The 17484-nt window shown below is 39.5% G+C and overlaps 1 protein-coding gene across 1 annotated transcript in view; it reads left to right on the top strand.

The window, feature by feature from the left end:
* Window positions 1-17484, top strand: part of CUNH16orf45 (chromosome unknown C16orf45 homolog) — a 50559-nt gene that overhangs the window by 11942 nt on the left and 21133 nt on the right. The window contains exon 2 of the mRNA XM_017813518.1: window positions 12777-12900. Coding sequence (XP_017669007.1) covers window positions 12777-12900 — 124 coding nt within the window. The remainder of the gene's footprint in view (window positions 1-12776; window positions 12901-17484) is intronic.

The following is a 17484-nucleotide window of genomic DNA, read 5'->3' as shown; positions in this document are numbered from 1 at the left end:
ATTTTATTGAGTTCATCTTTTATGTAGAATAGTCTGGATATAAAATACCATTGTAAAAAATTCTTGTAGTGAACAAAATCATAGCACTTAATTTTATTGTTTTAAAACTATGGGGTTAGCCACAACCAAGTAAATCTAACGTAACTATTTTCATGCTGGAAGGTGTTACACCACTGTGTTGTAAACAAGAAAAAACTGTCTCCCTCTGTGAGTCCTCCATGTATATAGGTTATTTACACCAAAGAAAATATTGTCCTTGTAGCATGTTTGCATTCAGTCTGCACAAGGGAGAAGAGACCTTTCTTAGAAGTCAAATCATTTGTGTGTTTATAAGGAGGTCATGCAGGAGTAAAATATACAAGGAGCAAGGAACAGGATCCCTTCTCATGGAATATCCTTTTAATAATTTCCCCAGGCTTCCTTATTCTGGAGTGCTAGAAAAGCAAAATATCCCAGCTAGAAACCATTTTATATCTACTAGAACAAATGATCAGGGTTCTCTTCAGTTTTTAGATACTATGGAAAATCCTCTTCTGCTAACAGTAGGGAGTTTTCTGTTTGCTCTCCAAGAAGGCTGGGTAGTGATGACATTTTTGTGGGCAAAACCAGGGCACTATCAGATGCTGGGTGGGATAAGATGGGTGTTTGTGACTCAAATAAAGAAACAGGCAGGATGGGAGATGGTTGTTTTGAGATGTGCATCTTTCTAAATGAATCAATATTGCAAATGAGCTGAAAAATGTGCAAACAGATGCAAATAAAATAGCATGAACTGTTTACAGCATTGCTTAGTGACTTCTGAGGAAATAATTAAAAGGAACTTATATTTTTCATTTTACAAATAAATTCCCACTAAAAGTGAAAATTTGTAAACAGATCTTCAAATTGCAAACAAAAGGTTAATTCATTACTTAGTCCTGTAGAATTTACTTTATGAACAGTAGTCTGAGAGAGGTTATAGTGAGTGTGTTTTGTCTATTCAGTCAATCTGAAAACAATTCCTGAATAGAGTCAATATTATTTTCTTTGCTGCTTGCAAGTTTTCATATAGCAACAGGAGAGATATAAACACCTAATGAAATAGGAAAATCTCATTGCAAAGCCAGAGAATTGAATAGGAAAGATTACCTGAGGGGGAAAGAGAGAGAAAAAAGGAAGCAATTTAGCTTAATTCATTTTTTAAAAACAACAGATTTCATGCTGGTGGCATCCCAATATTTCACTGAATGACAAATACGTTTCTAGCTCTTTTTAGGCTTATGTTTAATTCATAAATAGAGAATTTCCACTTAAGAAACACAGGAGTCTGATCTGTTGGTTTTGTGGTGGCTAATTCTTGGTAAAGTATATGTTCAGCATATGTCAAAAGTCTTGACCTTAAGCTTTGTAATGTGGAGATGCATCAAGATGAAATTCTTGTCTCAGATGAAACAAAATTAATTTTTTCTAACACCTGCCTCATAAGAAAGCTTACTTCTCATATTGGAGACCTCCAACTTTGCACCAAGTATTTGTATCACACACATTGATTTTTGCCTAACAGGGAGAGTTCACATATGAAACATGAGGGTATGAGGTCACATTTAACCTTGGTACTGAGAATTTCTCTGGGCACCATTTTAAATGGGATACATTTAAATGGGCACCATTTTAAATGGGATACGTTCCAGGCTGGGTATGTAATTAAGAAAATCTTCTCTAAGTCTGTGATATGTGGTATAGCTATGGCTGTGATAAGAAAAGCTGCTTGTTCAAGAAGGTAACCTAAAGTCTAAGCTGCTTACGAATAAAGCATAACAAAATAGGGGCCTATATCTTCCCTAAAACAGGCAGGTGGGGAGGGCTGAGGAACTGGCATGGCCATTATTCTGCCTCTTTTCTTGGCTGCTGGAGGCATTTGGCAGGTACAGGTGGAAATGGAAAGATGGACAGCAATTTACATCTCCGGAGCCAGGAGGAAGCAGAAGCACAGCTGGATGCAGTGCCCTTGGGCTGCTGCCCCTGTTCTCAGGCTCAGAGAAAACTCAGCTCTGCAGCAAAGCTGCCTCCCAAAATCCACGTCAGGCAGAGGCAGGCTGGACAGTAGTAGGGACTGGATGTTCACAGACAAATGAATCGCTGTTTTTTCTGCAAGCAGCACTTACTTGAGTGCTGAAACAGTACCATGAAAAATCAGCTAATTTGTCTCATATGGAGAGATTAATTTATTTGTTTATCTGTGTGTAGGGGGAGAGAGAAGAGAAACCAGAAGAACAGAATATTAGGAGAAGCTTCTGGTTTTAGACCTGCTGGGATAATGAGGGCACCCTTCCGTCTGGTTAGGTCAGCAGGAGAATCACTGATATGAAATGCATGGTGGTACATCTCCTAGAAAGAGGTGGAAAAATGTCACTCTGTTATTTCAGCTACAGCAAGACAAATTAGGTTGCTTAGTTTCAGACTGACATGTAATGTGGTCTGGGAGAAATTGCTTTCACGCCTCACCTAAAGTCCCCAGCCAAATGTGTGAAAAATCCTGTTGTCAGAGCATCTGACAACAAGGAATGTGGTACTGATACCCAAACTAGAGTTTATTTAAAATTGGAAATAACAGTAGGAAGTCTGGAAAACGTTCCTGCACAATTCAATTATAGTACTTTGTTAAGTCTGTCATAATTCTCTGCAGACCTAATTATATGGACAGCTTTTCTTTAAATCCCACTCAAACCCACTTAATCCTTCTTTATACACAACAGAAATGGTTGGGTGAGGTACCACAGGCTGTTTTGCAAATGAACTGTACTAGTGTTGAGGAGAGTTAGTGGCTCAGTTTGGGCACTGGGGATGCTGAAAACTGAAGCCTGAAATGGTCACACCAATCATGGTGATGCCCTTCCAGTGTGCTGTAATTGCTCTGAAAAATGTCTGTAAGTGAGCAAATCCTTTTTGCGCTCTGTCAGTATATCTGAGGCACCAGTGAAGACACTGTGTTGCTAGATTTTTATGTCTGATGTGTGATAGGAACTGTGCTGAGATGATACTGAGATGGCTACTGAGCAGTCACTTGCAGGCCAGTTTGCAGCAGAAGATGTGAGCTATTGTGACCTTATTGCTGCCACCATAACAAAAATGTTAAACCTGCCAAATTTGGAATCTGCATATTTGAAAACTGCCTCAATTCAGAGATGCAGTTGATATTAAAACAGAGGATTCGGTTTCAGCTGAGTGGAGGATCACGTGTGAATCCATGAATAACGTCCCTGGGGTTTCTTAATTCAATAGAACTTGAGTTTAAAAAGGATTTCGTAAAAAGACATTAATTCCAGCTCCCTTTGCTGTTTTCATGGTTCTATTTTCCTCATTTTTATGCATTTGCCCTCTAACCGGCTGAAGAGCTGTGTGCAGCCTCTTATCAGTGACTGTGATGGAAATTGGCCTGGGCATGCAAATTGCCTACTCAGAGTCTTGGAATCAGCTTCAAAGATGCAAGGTTGAGCCCTGTAATTGGAGCATCAAAGCCCCTGAGGGTTTTCAAGACCCAACCTGTAAGTGTTATTAGGGTAATTTATCTTAGTGGACATACTTCTGCATACCCTGAATTTATTTACATCAGGAGCACTTCCTGCAAATTTCATTCACACTAAAAAAAATCTATATTTTTGACAATATTATGGCATAATGAAATCAGGCCTGGGGGTTTTATTTCAGTGTTTATGAGAAGATTTTCATGGGAAGTTATTTTTATCTTATATTTTCAAAGAAACATTTAGTTCAATATTAAGTTCTGACTTGGTCATTTATTGCTGTGAGTGCTGAAATCCTGTTTCCTGATCTGTAAATATGGTTTGTATTAGCTTTTAAACTGCTGACAGTGAGGGTACTTCTGAGGACAAGTCCTCCCTCTCCCCCTAAAATTGACTGTTTAGGGGACAATTCAGGGTATCAAGAGTCGCAAATCAAAGACATATAAAAATAGAGAAAGCTAGTAGAACTCTCAGTAGTATAGAACATCTACATGTAAATTGTACTGATATTGCTACAAACCCACCAAATCATACACAGATTTACAGCTAGAAATGGTTCCAGTTACAGATAATTAGGTAGCAAATTGTCCCAAAGTACTGAGTCAGTTCCTTGCACACACAGTCACCCTCAGATCCAGATGGAAGAATATGAGAGCAGAGATACTGAAGTGACAGTTTAATTTGATGGGATGGATCCTTGTGACTTCCCACATGGAGGAGTCTTGAGTCTTTATATGGGCAGTGTCTGACTGCAGAGGACACTGGACCTCAAAAAGTTAAATCCTACCTTAATGAGTAAAGCCTCAGATAATGTCAAATTAATCTTTTCTGCTTCCTGAGTCCACCCTCCTGCACTGCAGACAATCTGACAATACCTGGGCTTATTCACAGGACCTGACTGTTTTTTTTCTCCACCAAGTGAGGCCAGACCCTTTAAAGAACCATATGCTCTTATCTTAATTTAAAACAGCTATGGGTGCTTTCCTCCAACATCCTACTTGAAAGACTGCTTCAGAAAGTTATTGATTTGGGTAGTTACTAGTTTCCAGTCTAAACTTATTCTTTACCTCTGCTTAATTTTACACCAGAATTATCATTTAACATAAACAGTCCTTTCCACCTGGCTAACCAAAACTCCATCACCACAAGGAAATGAATGCCCCAATTTTGACAGCACCAAGTCAGGAGAATGCTGAAATCTGAAAGCTTAAGTGTAAGTAAAAGGAATGGAGTTTATAATGCAAATACGGGACAGCAGTATAGATTTGAAGATACATTTTGTGAATATCACATTCAGACCTATGCATCACATTAAATCTCTACAAGAACTCCAGCCTGGTGCTGATTCACAGGGGCTTCATTGTCAGAGCAGGATGAACAGCTATTGCCAGATGAGCTGTTTCTTCAGGATATCATTACAACCAAAATAAAGTCTGCTGTGCACAGAGCAGTTTCTTAAGACTAGAGAGATCTTTTTCCTGGGGGAAGTGTAAGATTAAAGGGTTGCATAATTACCCACTTAGGAAAGTGGAACTGTCATAAACTGACAAAAAACAAAGCGAAGAATAATTATTGCTTATAAATTTTGCAGGATAACAAACAAGACAATTTAATTGCTGCTTTTTTTGGGAGAGGCAGGATCTTTATAGATCTTATCATTATGGACTTGTGCTGGTATATATATTTAAATAGGGAGCAAGGGCAGAAAATTAGGAAGTTGGAACCATCATTTAACTGTAAAACTTCTAGTTAGCAAAGTACTGAAGACCATCCTTAATTAGCAATCACTTTTCCCACTGAATGTCTGTTTCTGCTTGGGAATATGTAGTTGAATGAGAAAACTCAAAGCAGGATCTCTTTCAGGTTGAGTTTTTGAACCAGCTTTATTCAGTGCAATATGACTTGTTCTACAGAAGTGCAGCATAAAAGATGGAAAGCAGCTAAGAATCTTATTTGGGCAGTGGGCAATTACAGGCACTTACAGCAGATGTGACAGGAGTCATTGTGTGCCATACTTTGAGTATAATACCATAGAAACCAAAAGGACTTTCAGAGTCAGAGGAAGGAGTTGAAATTCAACATTGTGAATCTGGCGTTTGTATTTCAAGAGAAATCTCAGTGAGACACAGTAGAGAAAAGCCTGACATGGAAAAGAACAGACTTCTGCCAACAGGCTTTTTGCAAAGGTAAATAATAAAAAATAAAAGGTCAAAGCTTGGAGATAAGAACAAGAACATACAGGATAAGCAACTAAAAGAATCTTTTTATAACCAGAGGCTCTTAGATATGGAACAGACAGGGCAGTGATTCTGGAAGTGCAGTGGGCAATTGCACACAGTGCTTTTTATATTCTTTGCTCATGTAATTTTAAAATGGGGTCATGTAGTAGATTGTGAGTGAGACACTTTTGAAGTGGAAACTCAGGTTTTAAGATGTCTAGGCTGTAAATCTGTGATAATTAAACAAAAAAATAAATTTGTGACCTGGACAAAATAAATCCCAATATTATAATTGTGCTCTTACACTCAGAGCACAGCTGAGAGAACCATCTCCAGTCACATCAGATGATTTAATAGACCTTGGGAGGAAATGATATGGCAAAATGATCTCTGGTGGGGTTTTTTTGTTATCATGTGGTGGTTCAAAGACTCATTCAAATTCTGTTGAATTCAACAAAATTATGAATGTCAGTTCTGTCTCACTATCTTTCCTTCTTTCTGCATGCTTTTTTCCCCCCAGCAGTGACTAAAGGCTTTCATATCACAGCCCAGCTCCACAAAATTAATCAGGCTGTTAGCCAGTTTTAGAGAAAACCAACACATTTGTGAAAAGCCAAACCTGAACTTCGAAGACATTTTCAAACTTATTCTTCTCCTTCAAAGGCAGAAATAGCTGCATGCCTGGAAGGGCAAGTTATAGGTGACACCTGCAAAATAAAAAAAAGTCATGGTAGCCTATTATTAGAAAACTGAAAGAAGACATTTCATATATTAAAGAAACAGGTTATATTTGCTATTCAGTGTTGAATACTAAAGAATTCTGAGAGATGGCCAAATACTGAATGAAAAGAGGCAAATGAATAGATCAAAAGAAAGAATCGTAGTATCCATACATGACTTCTTCCAAAGGTTGGTTAATTAATACAGCAAATTTGAAACAAAATCTTCCAAAATTGGCGTATTTTCTGCATAATAAATACGTCTTTTTAGGTTGCTTGTGCCTTTTCTAGACTTTATTAATGCTGTTATAGATCCTACAATCAGAAGATTTTAATTTTTATTACAAAAGAAATTAATCTATTTCCATAAGCAATCTCAGCAAAAGCAGATCTCATCCTAAGGGATGGTAGAAAGTATTTTTAATTCTCTCCAGTTGCATAATAAAAATATTTCCACTGCAGCTGTTGCTGCAACAGTGATTTTAACAGTGATTCCAACCATTACTGTGAAAGCAAGATTTCCTGTCCTCCCACAAATGGCAAGTTTAAATATGGGATAATTAATTTTGATCCTCTCAGAGAGAGGTACTTCTCTACAGGTTGTACCAGGGTGTCTCTCTACAGACGTGAAATTCTGATCTCTTGACCGAGGAGCTTCTGAAATGGAACCCAGATGTGAAGGGACTGCTCTAGTCCTGCAGTTTATCTCAGAACATGAGTGATCTTTACAGAGCACAGCTGAGGTGGCCAGGTCTTTGTACCTCAGCTTTACTGGAAGCACAGATGCACCACAATTCCCCATGAATCAGAAAAGTCCCCTGTCTCCTCCTTCTCCTTCTCCAAATGACAGTTCAGAAGCAGGGATATTTGATGACCATGACATTCCCAGAGATCCTGGCATTTAATCAGCTTTCAGTATGCATCTCTAAATCCTTCCTGCCAAGGGTTCCCTGGAGCTGCCAGATTTCACAGCTGCCTGTTGCAGAGCCAAGCTGTAAGAGGAATCAGCCAGCCCAGGGGTTTACTCTGAGACATGGAGCATGTGAAGAAAACAGCTTTGGGATTTCTAGGTGCCTTGCTGTCTGGTGAAAATGATGCCTGGTTTAAGCCAATATTTCAGGGCTCCAAGATTACTTCCTTGTCCAAGGCTCATTGCAGTCATGAGTGTTTCCATTAACCACTGTCCATGGAGGAGCAGTGTTGGGTACAGGAAGGGTTGACAGACAAACCCTGTGCTGAGTCATGGCATGGCAGGCAGGGCAAGGACAGTTTCCTCCCTGGCAAGGGGGCCTGAGCAAGGAAAACAGAGCAGGTCTGGTGCCAGCCACAAGGGTCAGCCACAGCCCAGATCTCCAGGCAAATCCCCAGTACGAGGCAGGCCCAAGGTAAAGTGAGAAGTCAAATTCAGGTCCTCAGCGGGGGAACAGGGGCTGAGGGCCAGACTCAGCTTGTAAATCTGCTTCTGAGCTAAAGGAGAAGAGCCTCTGCTGAGGCTTCTCAAAGCCAGACACCTGCACCATGTCCAAACCAACTGAGCCCAGGCAGTCAAACCAGCAGGAGTGGTGGGATATGCTCAGCACCATGATAATCAGATCACTTCCACACTGGTATTGCCCTTTTCCCCTTCCCCCAGTCCAGCTATTTTAAATTGCACAACATTTTTTTGCCTCCTGGGGAACCCAGGAACAAAATACATTGCAGCTGTTTGTATTGTGTTTAGCTACTAGCTATATTTGTATGGTAATTCCACCATAAAGCATCGAATAAGTGCTGTTCTACACACATGCCAAATTTAATAATTGTTAGGATTCACAGTAATAGAATGCTGCAGCAGGCTAGATTAGGAATAAGCAATTAGGTGTAGGGGGTTTTTTCTACACAAGTTAGTTATTGGCCACTGCATCCTGCTCCGGATGGGTTAAATCCAACAGGAAAAAACCCCAATTCTGAATACATTTGAAGCAACAATAAAAGGTATAGTAAAAGATCTGGCTGCAAGACCAGTCATTTGTGCCTCCACATGACATGCTAGTGACAAACTACAGGAATAATAATGATTCTTTTCACATGAACTTTTTTTAATCTGGAATATTTTGTACTGTAACGATTTTATTTTTCTGTATTATGGAGCTATTTGAATTTCCACCAAGTGTGCTGTTTTTGAGTTGTGCTATGGTTCTCTCTTCATCCATCTCTGACGCGTGCCTCCTGCTTACTTACGCTTTGTCTCATCCACTAATAGTGATCTTGAAAGTCTTGATTTTGATACATGAAACAGCATTAAGAGTTTACTTACTGTGGTGTGTGTGCTCCATTAGAATTTAATATACTTCAGTGAAAAAGGATTATTTTGAGAATTTCACTGAATTCTTGAGAAAGCCCCAAAAGTGCTGACCCGGATTTGTAACAAAACTTATCCATTAACAGTTTTTTAACAAAGATTATCTTATTATTGGACGATTTAAGGGAGTAGAAATAGGTCTCAAATTGCTCAGTTTAAATCCAATTCAGTGCAAAGACTTGAAATAATTTTCAGCTGAAGCACTGTAATTGAGTGGGCTGAACAGCCAGGTTGGTGTCCACGTTAGAGAAGCTGTGCAGCTCATCTGTGCTGCAGGCCTTTAAAGAGCTCTCAGCAGTCATGGGTTGAACAAACACAGTCTCATTTGAGATGGTTCATCCTTGTCAAAGATGAAAAAAAAGTGGCAGAGTAGCCAGGCTATTACCTTTAACCTGTGCTGGAGCTGTTGTCTTGCTGAATGACTGAGATGACTCCTCAAGGCTGAGTGACTGATAGTTTCCAACAACAACAGATTCACAGCAAGAAAAGGATAAACAGTGTCCTGATGGGATCCCGTGATCCATCAGGTCCTATACTGGCTCTGCCACAGAGTTGCTATGTCTCCATAAGCAACTCACCCCTCAGCTTTTCCTGCCTTTAGGCTGCAGGTTGCCTGCACACTGCTCGAGGTCCTCATGGAGTAGAGGTTCAGTATGTGGCGACCATGAGGGTAACAATGACATAGGTTTGGGTTCCTACAGCACAGATTTGAGACCCTTTGTGTCACTGATACACCTCACCTTCTCCAAAGTTGACAACAATAAACCCCCTAGATTACAATTAAACCACTAATGGTTGTAGAGCACAGTGAGCTCCTCCCGCTCACAGTCATCAGTGCCCACACCGAGTGACAGCAGCAGGATTTTGCTGTAATTACTGCTTCTTCACAGCATCCCTTATTAATGTGTCTGAAACTATTGACACCAGGTGTAATGCATTCTCCCAGTTCTCATTGTGTCAATGCAGGCTTCTTTTTAAGTTTTCTTTGCAGTTATTGACTTAATAGGCATTTTTTTTTGTTGCTTTTCGACACAGCTGGCTACTGTTCTATTTCTGGCTGGTGCACTGGGGATGAAGTGTGATCATTAAGTTAATACTCAGTGTAACTATACCAGTCTGCATTTAAATTGAAGCAAAATTATGCATAAATAACTTCGGGTTTACTTCTTTAGTCCCTCTCATTATATGTAATAGCTTGATAATTTTATTTCTATATAGTAATTATTTTCATGCTAATATCTTTTTGTGCATGCAGTATTATTATTTTATTTGTTTCTTTGCCACTGAAAATTATCCTGAAGATTGCAGAGTACACAAAATAGTTTCATACTGTCACTAACTGTGACTGATCGCAGTGTTGTCTCCACTTTTGCTTTATGAATTTTGTGTCATTACCAGAAAAAAAGCTTAATAACAACATATGCTCAAAAATAGTTGACTACTGCATGTCTGCTTTAAATAAAATGAAATGTTATTTTCTTTCTTTTATGAAAAGGTAAGAGACTTCTGAATCATGTCTCAAAGCACTAGAGGTGTCATTCCTCTCTGGGACAGAGTTAAAGCTTTACTTAAAGGCCCAGTGATGTTAACATAGTCTTTCTGAATGGAGGAGCTCAAACCATTTTATGAAAAATAATTAATCATCCTTCAGCACAGCTGCTGCCAGATAGGCCAGTTATCCACCATTTAGAAGAGAAATTCAGACACAGACTGGTGATTTGTGAGGACCACAGCGGTGAAGGTGTGAAGGGGAATCCTGACCTCCTCTTCAGGGGCCGTGTCCTCACCCCTGTGCTCTGCTGCATTGTTCAGCTACATCTCCGAGTTTGCAGACAAGTTGTGAACTAATATCTAACAATCTCCACTTCCCTTCTCTTTCAAGCTCCTGCTGCCTTGCTTACATTTCTGATTCTCTTGAAAACACTGCATAATTTTGGATTGTTCTCAAAAATATTTTCTCTGGTTCCAGCACACATTGAGTGGGATGTGAAGGAGGATCTCTGGCTGTGCTGCAAAGGGGCAGAGTAGACTCTGCTTGTCACACTAATTCTTGTGCTGGCTTTAAGCACATTATGAGGCCATAAGGCTTGTTCATGGTTCCTCTCCTGAATTATTGAACTCACAGTATGGTAGCTGACCTGACCCAAGGGGTAACCCTAGGGAATTTACAGCTAGAGTTGCAGAGTGCAATTAAATTAATTTCTTTATTTTTTCTGTTTTCTGAGCTCTTGAGAACTAAGTTTGTAATATATATGTATGTGCAATATATTTATGATTTATCTTTTGAGTTACCAGTGTTATTGGTTTTAATTCACGGTAGCATCAGAATAACTTCTTATCTCCCGCTTAGATTTCTGGCAAATAAATTTGCACCACAGCCAGTTGTGCTGCAAGCAGTGAAAATGAGAGATGGGCCCATGCAAACCTCAAGACATCCAGGCTACACATCAACTAAATATACCCCAACAGACACAATGATTTCTAATAGGAGAATCAATCTTCTACAGGCAGCATTTGGGTGTTCAGACACACAAGATAACCTTACTTCACACACCACTTTTCCAGTCTGAGTTTTAAAACAACCAGTGAAAAATGGTTGTTCTCTCATGAGAGATGTTTCAAAATCTGTCTCGCTTTTTTCCTTAAGATTCTGTTATCTTGAAGAAAAAAAAGTGATTTTTAGTATTCTTTTCCCCCACTTTCTTCATTAACAGGTGAAGCCAAAACTTTCAGACAATACTAGCAGGATAACTTTAAAAAAATATATTTTATATATTTTTAAATTCAAGAGAAATGTATTTTCTTTATAGTATATATCTTTTTTCACTTAGCTTCCATTTTGGGAGAACAGGTCTCTGTGAACTAAGCTCATGCAGGGGCTGTGTGTGTGGAGATTTTGTAGTTTCATTCCTACTCCAAGTTCCTGTCAGAAATTCTTCTCAGCTCTTTGTGATTAGTCTGTCATGAGGGACTTCAGAATTTGTCTCCTCTTAATTAATTGAACAGTTTTTTTTCTGATGCTTTTTGTTTTCTGTTTTCTGCATAATCATGTTGAGTACATTTTGGCCTCTCCATTTTGCCTTTTTTTAAATCAATACAGCTGAAACAGACCTTCTTTCAGGAATATCTCTCCATTTGGGTACCAAAACAGGCAGGCACTCTATTTTTCAGTCTCTAAATTCTTGTTTAACAGGAAGGTCAAAAATGGTGAACCCTTAGAATAGGGTTTTCCAGAGGCCAAGTTGCCCTTTCCCAAACCCACCTTATATAAATCATATCCTTCTACCTTCAGGGAACACAGTTCATAGCTGTGTTTCTCTCTGGACTACAGAGGAAATACATCAATTATAGAGAAATAATCATAGGAGCACCCTGACCTTACCAGTTGTCAAGTAATTACAACAAAGTGCTTTTTGTCTCTTCAGCTGATTTCAATGCCCTTGTAAGGAGCACTCAGCCCCTTGCAGGATTAGGCCCTACATCATTTCCAGTCACAGCCTTGACTCCTCTCTAGTGGGGCTGGGCTTTAGCTCTTGCTCAAGACAGTGGAATGGCATAAAGGGTTATAAGAATTAAAGATGGAAACATTCATCTGTTTACATTGTCTGCACCAAGATAGGACTCTTCAGAGTTGCAAGTAATTGTTCAGAGTGAGTTTTGCAGCTGTTTCTTCAGTTTGAGTGATATCAGGTGGGGACAGCTGTAGCTGTAGTTATGTATGGGGTTGGGATTCCTTAGAGGTGTGACAAAGTCTGACTAACAAAATGATTGTCACTTTGGCTTAGGGATTCTTTCACTTCAAAATGGTCACATTGAAAGTAATAAGCAAAACAGTAGAGAAAACCGGTTAACATAGCACTCAGCTAGAATATTTTTTGCCGCTTGTATTAATTACCCCATAATCAGATAGCTCTGTGATTTAATTTACATTCCTAAAAAACACCATTAAGACAGCTTGACTAACTTAATTCATTTTCTCTGCTTTCACACACAGATCAACTTGACATCATTTCAATGGCTGAAACAACAATGATGCCTGAGGAAATTGAGCTTGAGATGGCAAAGATCCAGAGACTTCGGGAAGTCTTAGTCAGAAGAGAATCAGAGCTCAGGTTTATGTGAGTATCAATACTTCTGGGAAAACACTATGCAAAATTAATCAAAACAGGAAAGAGTGCTATTTAGAAGACTTTTATCTCCTTGACATTTAAAAGGGAGAAAGATAAAGAGCATCCCAGTTAGGTGAGCACTTGCAAAATGCCTTTGGGAAATGATTTTTGTAGTTGCAAAGGAAATTACTTTTTTTATTCAGCACGATTTGCAGATCTATTACTTACAAAAGGAACCTTTAGCAAAATATGTGTCTGGAGAGAATATTTTCATGCCTGATTTCAATCCTTTGTGGGAAGGATATTTGTCTGAACAAAATATCAACAGGTAGGGGATTTGGACCTTCCACAGTGTAACCTAATTCAGGCTTTATTCCTCACTTCATTAGTGGTCTTAGACAGTTCATGTTGCAAGAGAGCACACTGTGTGCTGCACTAATAACAGCCAAGGTTTGACATTTGTTAAATGGAAAGCATTAAGTTATGAACACAAAACACATTGTGATATATCAAATTAAATAGCAATACTCCAAGAGAGATTCTCAAAACTGCCAAAAAGGTCAGGAATAGGATCCTCACTGAAGGTTCAAGAATATAAATTCAGTTCTGATGATGAAGCCAGTAGGTTTATATACCTAAATAATTGAATTTAGAAGATTAGAACTGACTTATTAATAAGAAGTATATTATTTTGAAGTCTCCTCTGTCTGTGAGTATCTGAGGTCAGAAACTAATGCCTTTGCTGACAGTCCAAGAACTTCAGTAGATCTAAAACCTGCTGAACTCAGACCCTTGGTGTTAATGAAGCTTCAGTAGTCTGAAAAAATTCAGTTGCTCTTTTGTCACGCTAAAGTACAAAGTACTTCGTCTCTTACACCTGGAGTTAAATTTTAGTGCCCTGACTTGCACTGCTGGAAGTTGAAAACCACACCCACAAACAGCACAGACATCTGTCTTTGAGATTATCCAGAAGACTTCTGCCCAGAATCACTGCGTAGACACCTTTGGAGATAAGGACTGGTAATAGTGGCACTGACCTTTAATAATGCTGAAGTGGTATAAATAAAGTAAACAGGAAAGGTTTTGTCACACCTGCTCCTGATAGTCAAATAACTACTTAGTTATTGGCTTGTACATAAATTTAATCCAGAAGAAGCCTCATCATTGACCCTGCACTTCTCCTGACATTTTCTATGTCAAACAAAGTGCTGAAATAAACTGTCCCAGTGAATGAGAGCGATTGTTCTGTTTGTTCTGGTATCCAGTCTGTTCTTTTCATTTCCCCATGCTCCCACTCTTTACTCTGCATTGCCTAGCAGGTGTTTGAGTAAGGGATTTAACACAGAAGAGATTACTTATTGAAAAGGGAATAGAACCGACATTCATACTGTGCAACAGTTCTCTTCCTGTCTTAAGTCTCTTCCTAACACACTGCCTGGAGCTGCCCAGGAGCATTCCCAGCCGTTCACTGGCTGAGGCAGGAAAGCTCTTCTGAGCATCAGAGGCCCCACAAGGCTTGGCCCCAGGTACTGGCAAAGTGGGCAGGGGACAGAGGCAGCCACTGCCAGAGATGGCCCCAGTCTGTCCTTTCTAAGTCACAGAAAGTCAAGGTTGTTGCTGCCATCACTGTCTTCAGCAAGAGGGACCGAGGTCTGTGACACTGCCAGAGACCCTCTCATTCCCTCAGCTGCAACGAGCCAAGATGACCACTTTTGCAGGGATATTCATGCAGCTTTCAAGCCCAGCTGCTCCCTGCTCTGTGGCAGAACATCCTGATAGTGCTCATTAATCCTTGAGGCAGTTAAATTCATTTTGTTAATGCCACTGAATGAAGTGGTGAGATAGCATCTGTCTCTGCACTGGGACTCTACCTGCAAACCAGGACTTCACTGATCATGACTTTTCCCGCCCTGTGTAGGCTTCCCATCTTTCTGCACCCATTTACAACAGCCAAGTTCTTCATATTGGTTCATCAAGTCTGAAAGTAAAAGCAGCCTCTCTCACTAACAAAGACCTCCAGAATTAGAACATGCTTCCCTTAATAGCTTTTAGGAGTCAAAAAAATAGTCTATTTGACTTTATCTGATTTTTGAAAATGTTTTTGCAATTTATTCCTGACAAGAGAGAAGTGTGTTGCTAATGGTACCCAAGCAATACAGCAGCACCTGTTCTTTCCTGCCTTTCATGCTGGACAATTTACACTGACAGAGGGACTTGGCTGCATTTGTCTTCAATGACAAACATCTTTTAATACCAAATGTATTTTAGTGACTTCTGGCTGAGATTAACAGCACAAGTCATGGTTACCTCAGTGGTCCAAGATTTGTATCTGTTTAACTAAGCAAATAACATACATTCTAATACATAGACATGTCGTGGAAGACTTTATATGTGGCCATATTTTTTTTTCCAGTTGATTCCTGAAGTAATGCAATGCCACTGTCCCGAGACCAGAAGTCTGTATGTAGGTCATGAATTTTAGTAATTGATTTCTTCTGACAGGACTAGATTCTCCTGGGAATGACCTATACAACCAACCACAAGAAACCGAGCTGCCTCAGACAGGTTTAAGGCAGACTGGACTTTGAACGCTGCTAACGAGCAGCACTACACCTACGCTCAGGCCACGGAGTTCCAGACCAGCTTTAATGAGAACCACATCTCTTTAGTTCTTGCAACTGCTTTAGCTTTTTCTTCAGTTATAAAAAAAGGGATAAAACACACACATGGTAATAGAGAAAAATGTGTGGTATGTTTGTATTCTCCTTTTTCCCCCTCATGCTGTTAGCAACAGAATAGAAATTCTCTTGAGTTAAACTGGGCGTTTTTTAGTTCTTATAAAAGCATGGACACAATGAAATAATTCTGTATCACACATCCAGCCACGGCTTACATTTCTAGCTACATTTTTTGAAGTAATGGTTCATTCTTCTCACTGTCTTTCTGTCTGACTGATCTTTTTATTCACATGTAGTCAAATCCTGCTTCTCCTGGGAGAAAGTACATTGTAGCTGTGCTCGGAATGTGTCACCAACCCTAACAGTGGCCATGGCTCCCTCCTGTCAGAGGCACACACAGCCTGTCAGCAATACTTACACACACCAGCAACTACCACAACTCTTCACGGCACAGACACTGTGTTTAAAAATACTCACACTCAACACTAAGAAAACAAAACACTGCAAGCTAGACCTGATGCTGCTGGAAATCAGCAAGCTCTTCCCGTGTCGGAGTGATGCAGGTTCAATCAATGAAAGGAACATGCTCTAAGGCTGCTAATTGAATTTACTGTTTTCCTTGAAGATGCACAAAGAAGATCAAGATGGGATAATAATAAAACTCACTGGTACTGATGTTTAAAACAGCTCTGTAACAACACATCCTTAACTGTTATGTCAGCATTTTGCCCAAACAAAACACATGTGGCAGAGAACTGCTCCAGGATAGCATATCAGCCAGTAAAAAACCCTAACAAACCCAAATAAAAAAAAACCCTAGCAAGCTCTAGATATTCAATGGCCCTGGAGTTGGTTTGCAGTTTTCACGCTTCTGTGTGTGAACTAGTAAAACCTATTCCTGCTATGTGAGATCATCGATAATATAGTGTTCTCTCTGGCAGTTCCTCGGCTGTGATCTGTACAGCACGTGTCTCTCTTCAAGTGATACGAATTCTACATGAGGGAGTCCTTAGAAAAACACAGAATTACAGAACAGACTGAGTTGGAAGGGACCTTTAAAGGCCATCTAGTCCAACACTCTGCAGTGAGCAGGGACGTCTGCATTTAGATCAGGTTGCTCTGAGCCCTGTCCAGCCTGATTAATGAAGTCTGTAGGACAACAAAAGGGATAAAATGAAACCTGTTGCTCATGCGTCACTCTACAAATGTTACATTACGGCATTCACAGTTGGTGACACTTCAGTATCTAAATAAAATCTTTACCGAACAGTTCATCATCGCTAGAAGAGTCACTCGGTCAGGGTGAAATAAAGAGTGGGATGGTGAAGCAAAAAAAGCCAGATACTTAATCATCATTATTTCAAAGCAAGTTCTAAAGTATTTGAGAATCAGGCAGTGGAATTAAACCTAAGTATAAAAGGATTTAATAGCTTTAGGCTTAAAAAGTGGAACAGAGTAGCATTCAAAAAAACCAGACAAAACCATATGTAGGGATTTTTTTCTCACACATATCCAAGCAGGCTCTGTGTCTCTGTTAGCCTGTGTCTGTCAAACATACCATTAATTCAACCAACCCAGATTTTCAGTTTTCAGAAATCAAAGTGAGGAAAATTTCAATTACATTTGAAAAAAAATTCACATACATTTCTGTAATTGAGTTAAAACATCAAAACTTGGGTTTTTTTTAGTTTCTGAATTTCCCCCCACCTCTTTGCAAGTCATACTGTGAATAAGCAAGTTGCTTTGTGCTGTACTGGATATTAAAATTACTCACGGTCTTTGCTCTGGACCATCAACAGAAAGGTTAATCTCCTCAGGAAGAATTTTTCCACCTTTAGAAAGAGATTTGGACAGTAAGGAACAGTAACTCAGTAATACTGCAGTCAATCACCAGATAAAAATACATCACTTGCCT

This window comes from Lepidothrix coronata, unplaced genomic scaffold (genome assembly GCF_001604755.1).
Source record: "Lepidothrix coronata isolate B3197 unplaced genomic scaffold, Lepidothrix_coronata-1.0 Scaffold41, whole genome shotgun sequence".
Lineage (NCBI taxonomy): Eukaryota > Metazoa > Chordata > Aves > Passeriformes > Pipridae > Lepidothrix > Lepidothrix coronata.
The sequence above is the reverse complement of the archived record's forward strand: the minus strand, read 5'-3'. Positions and strand labels throughout refer to the sequence as shown.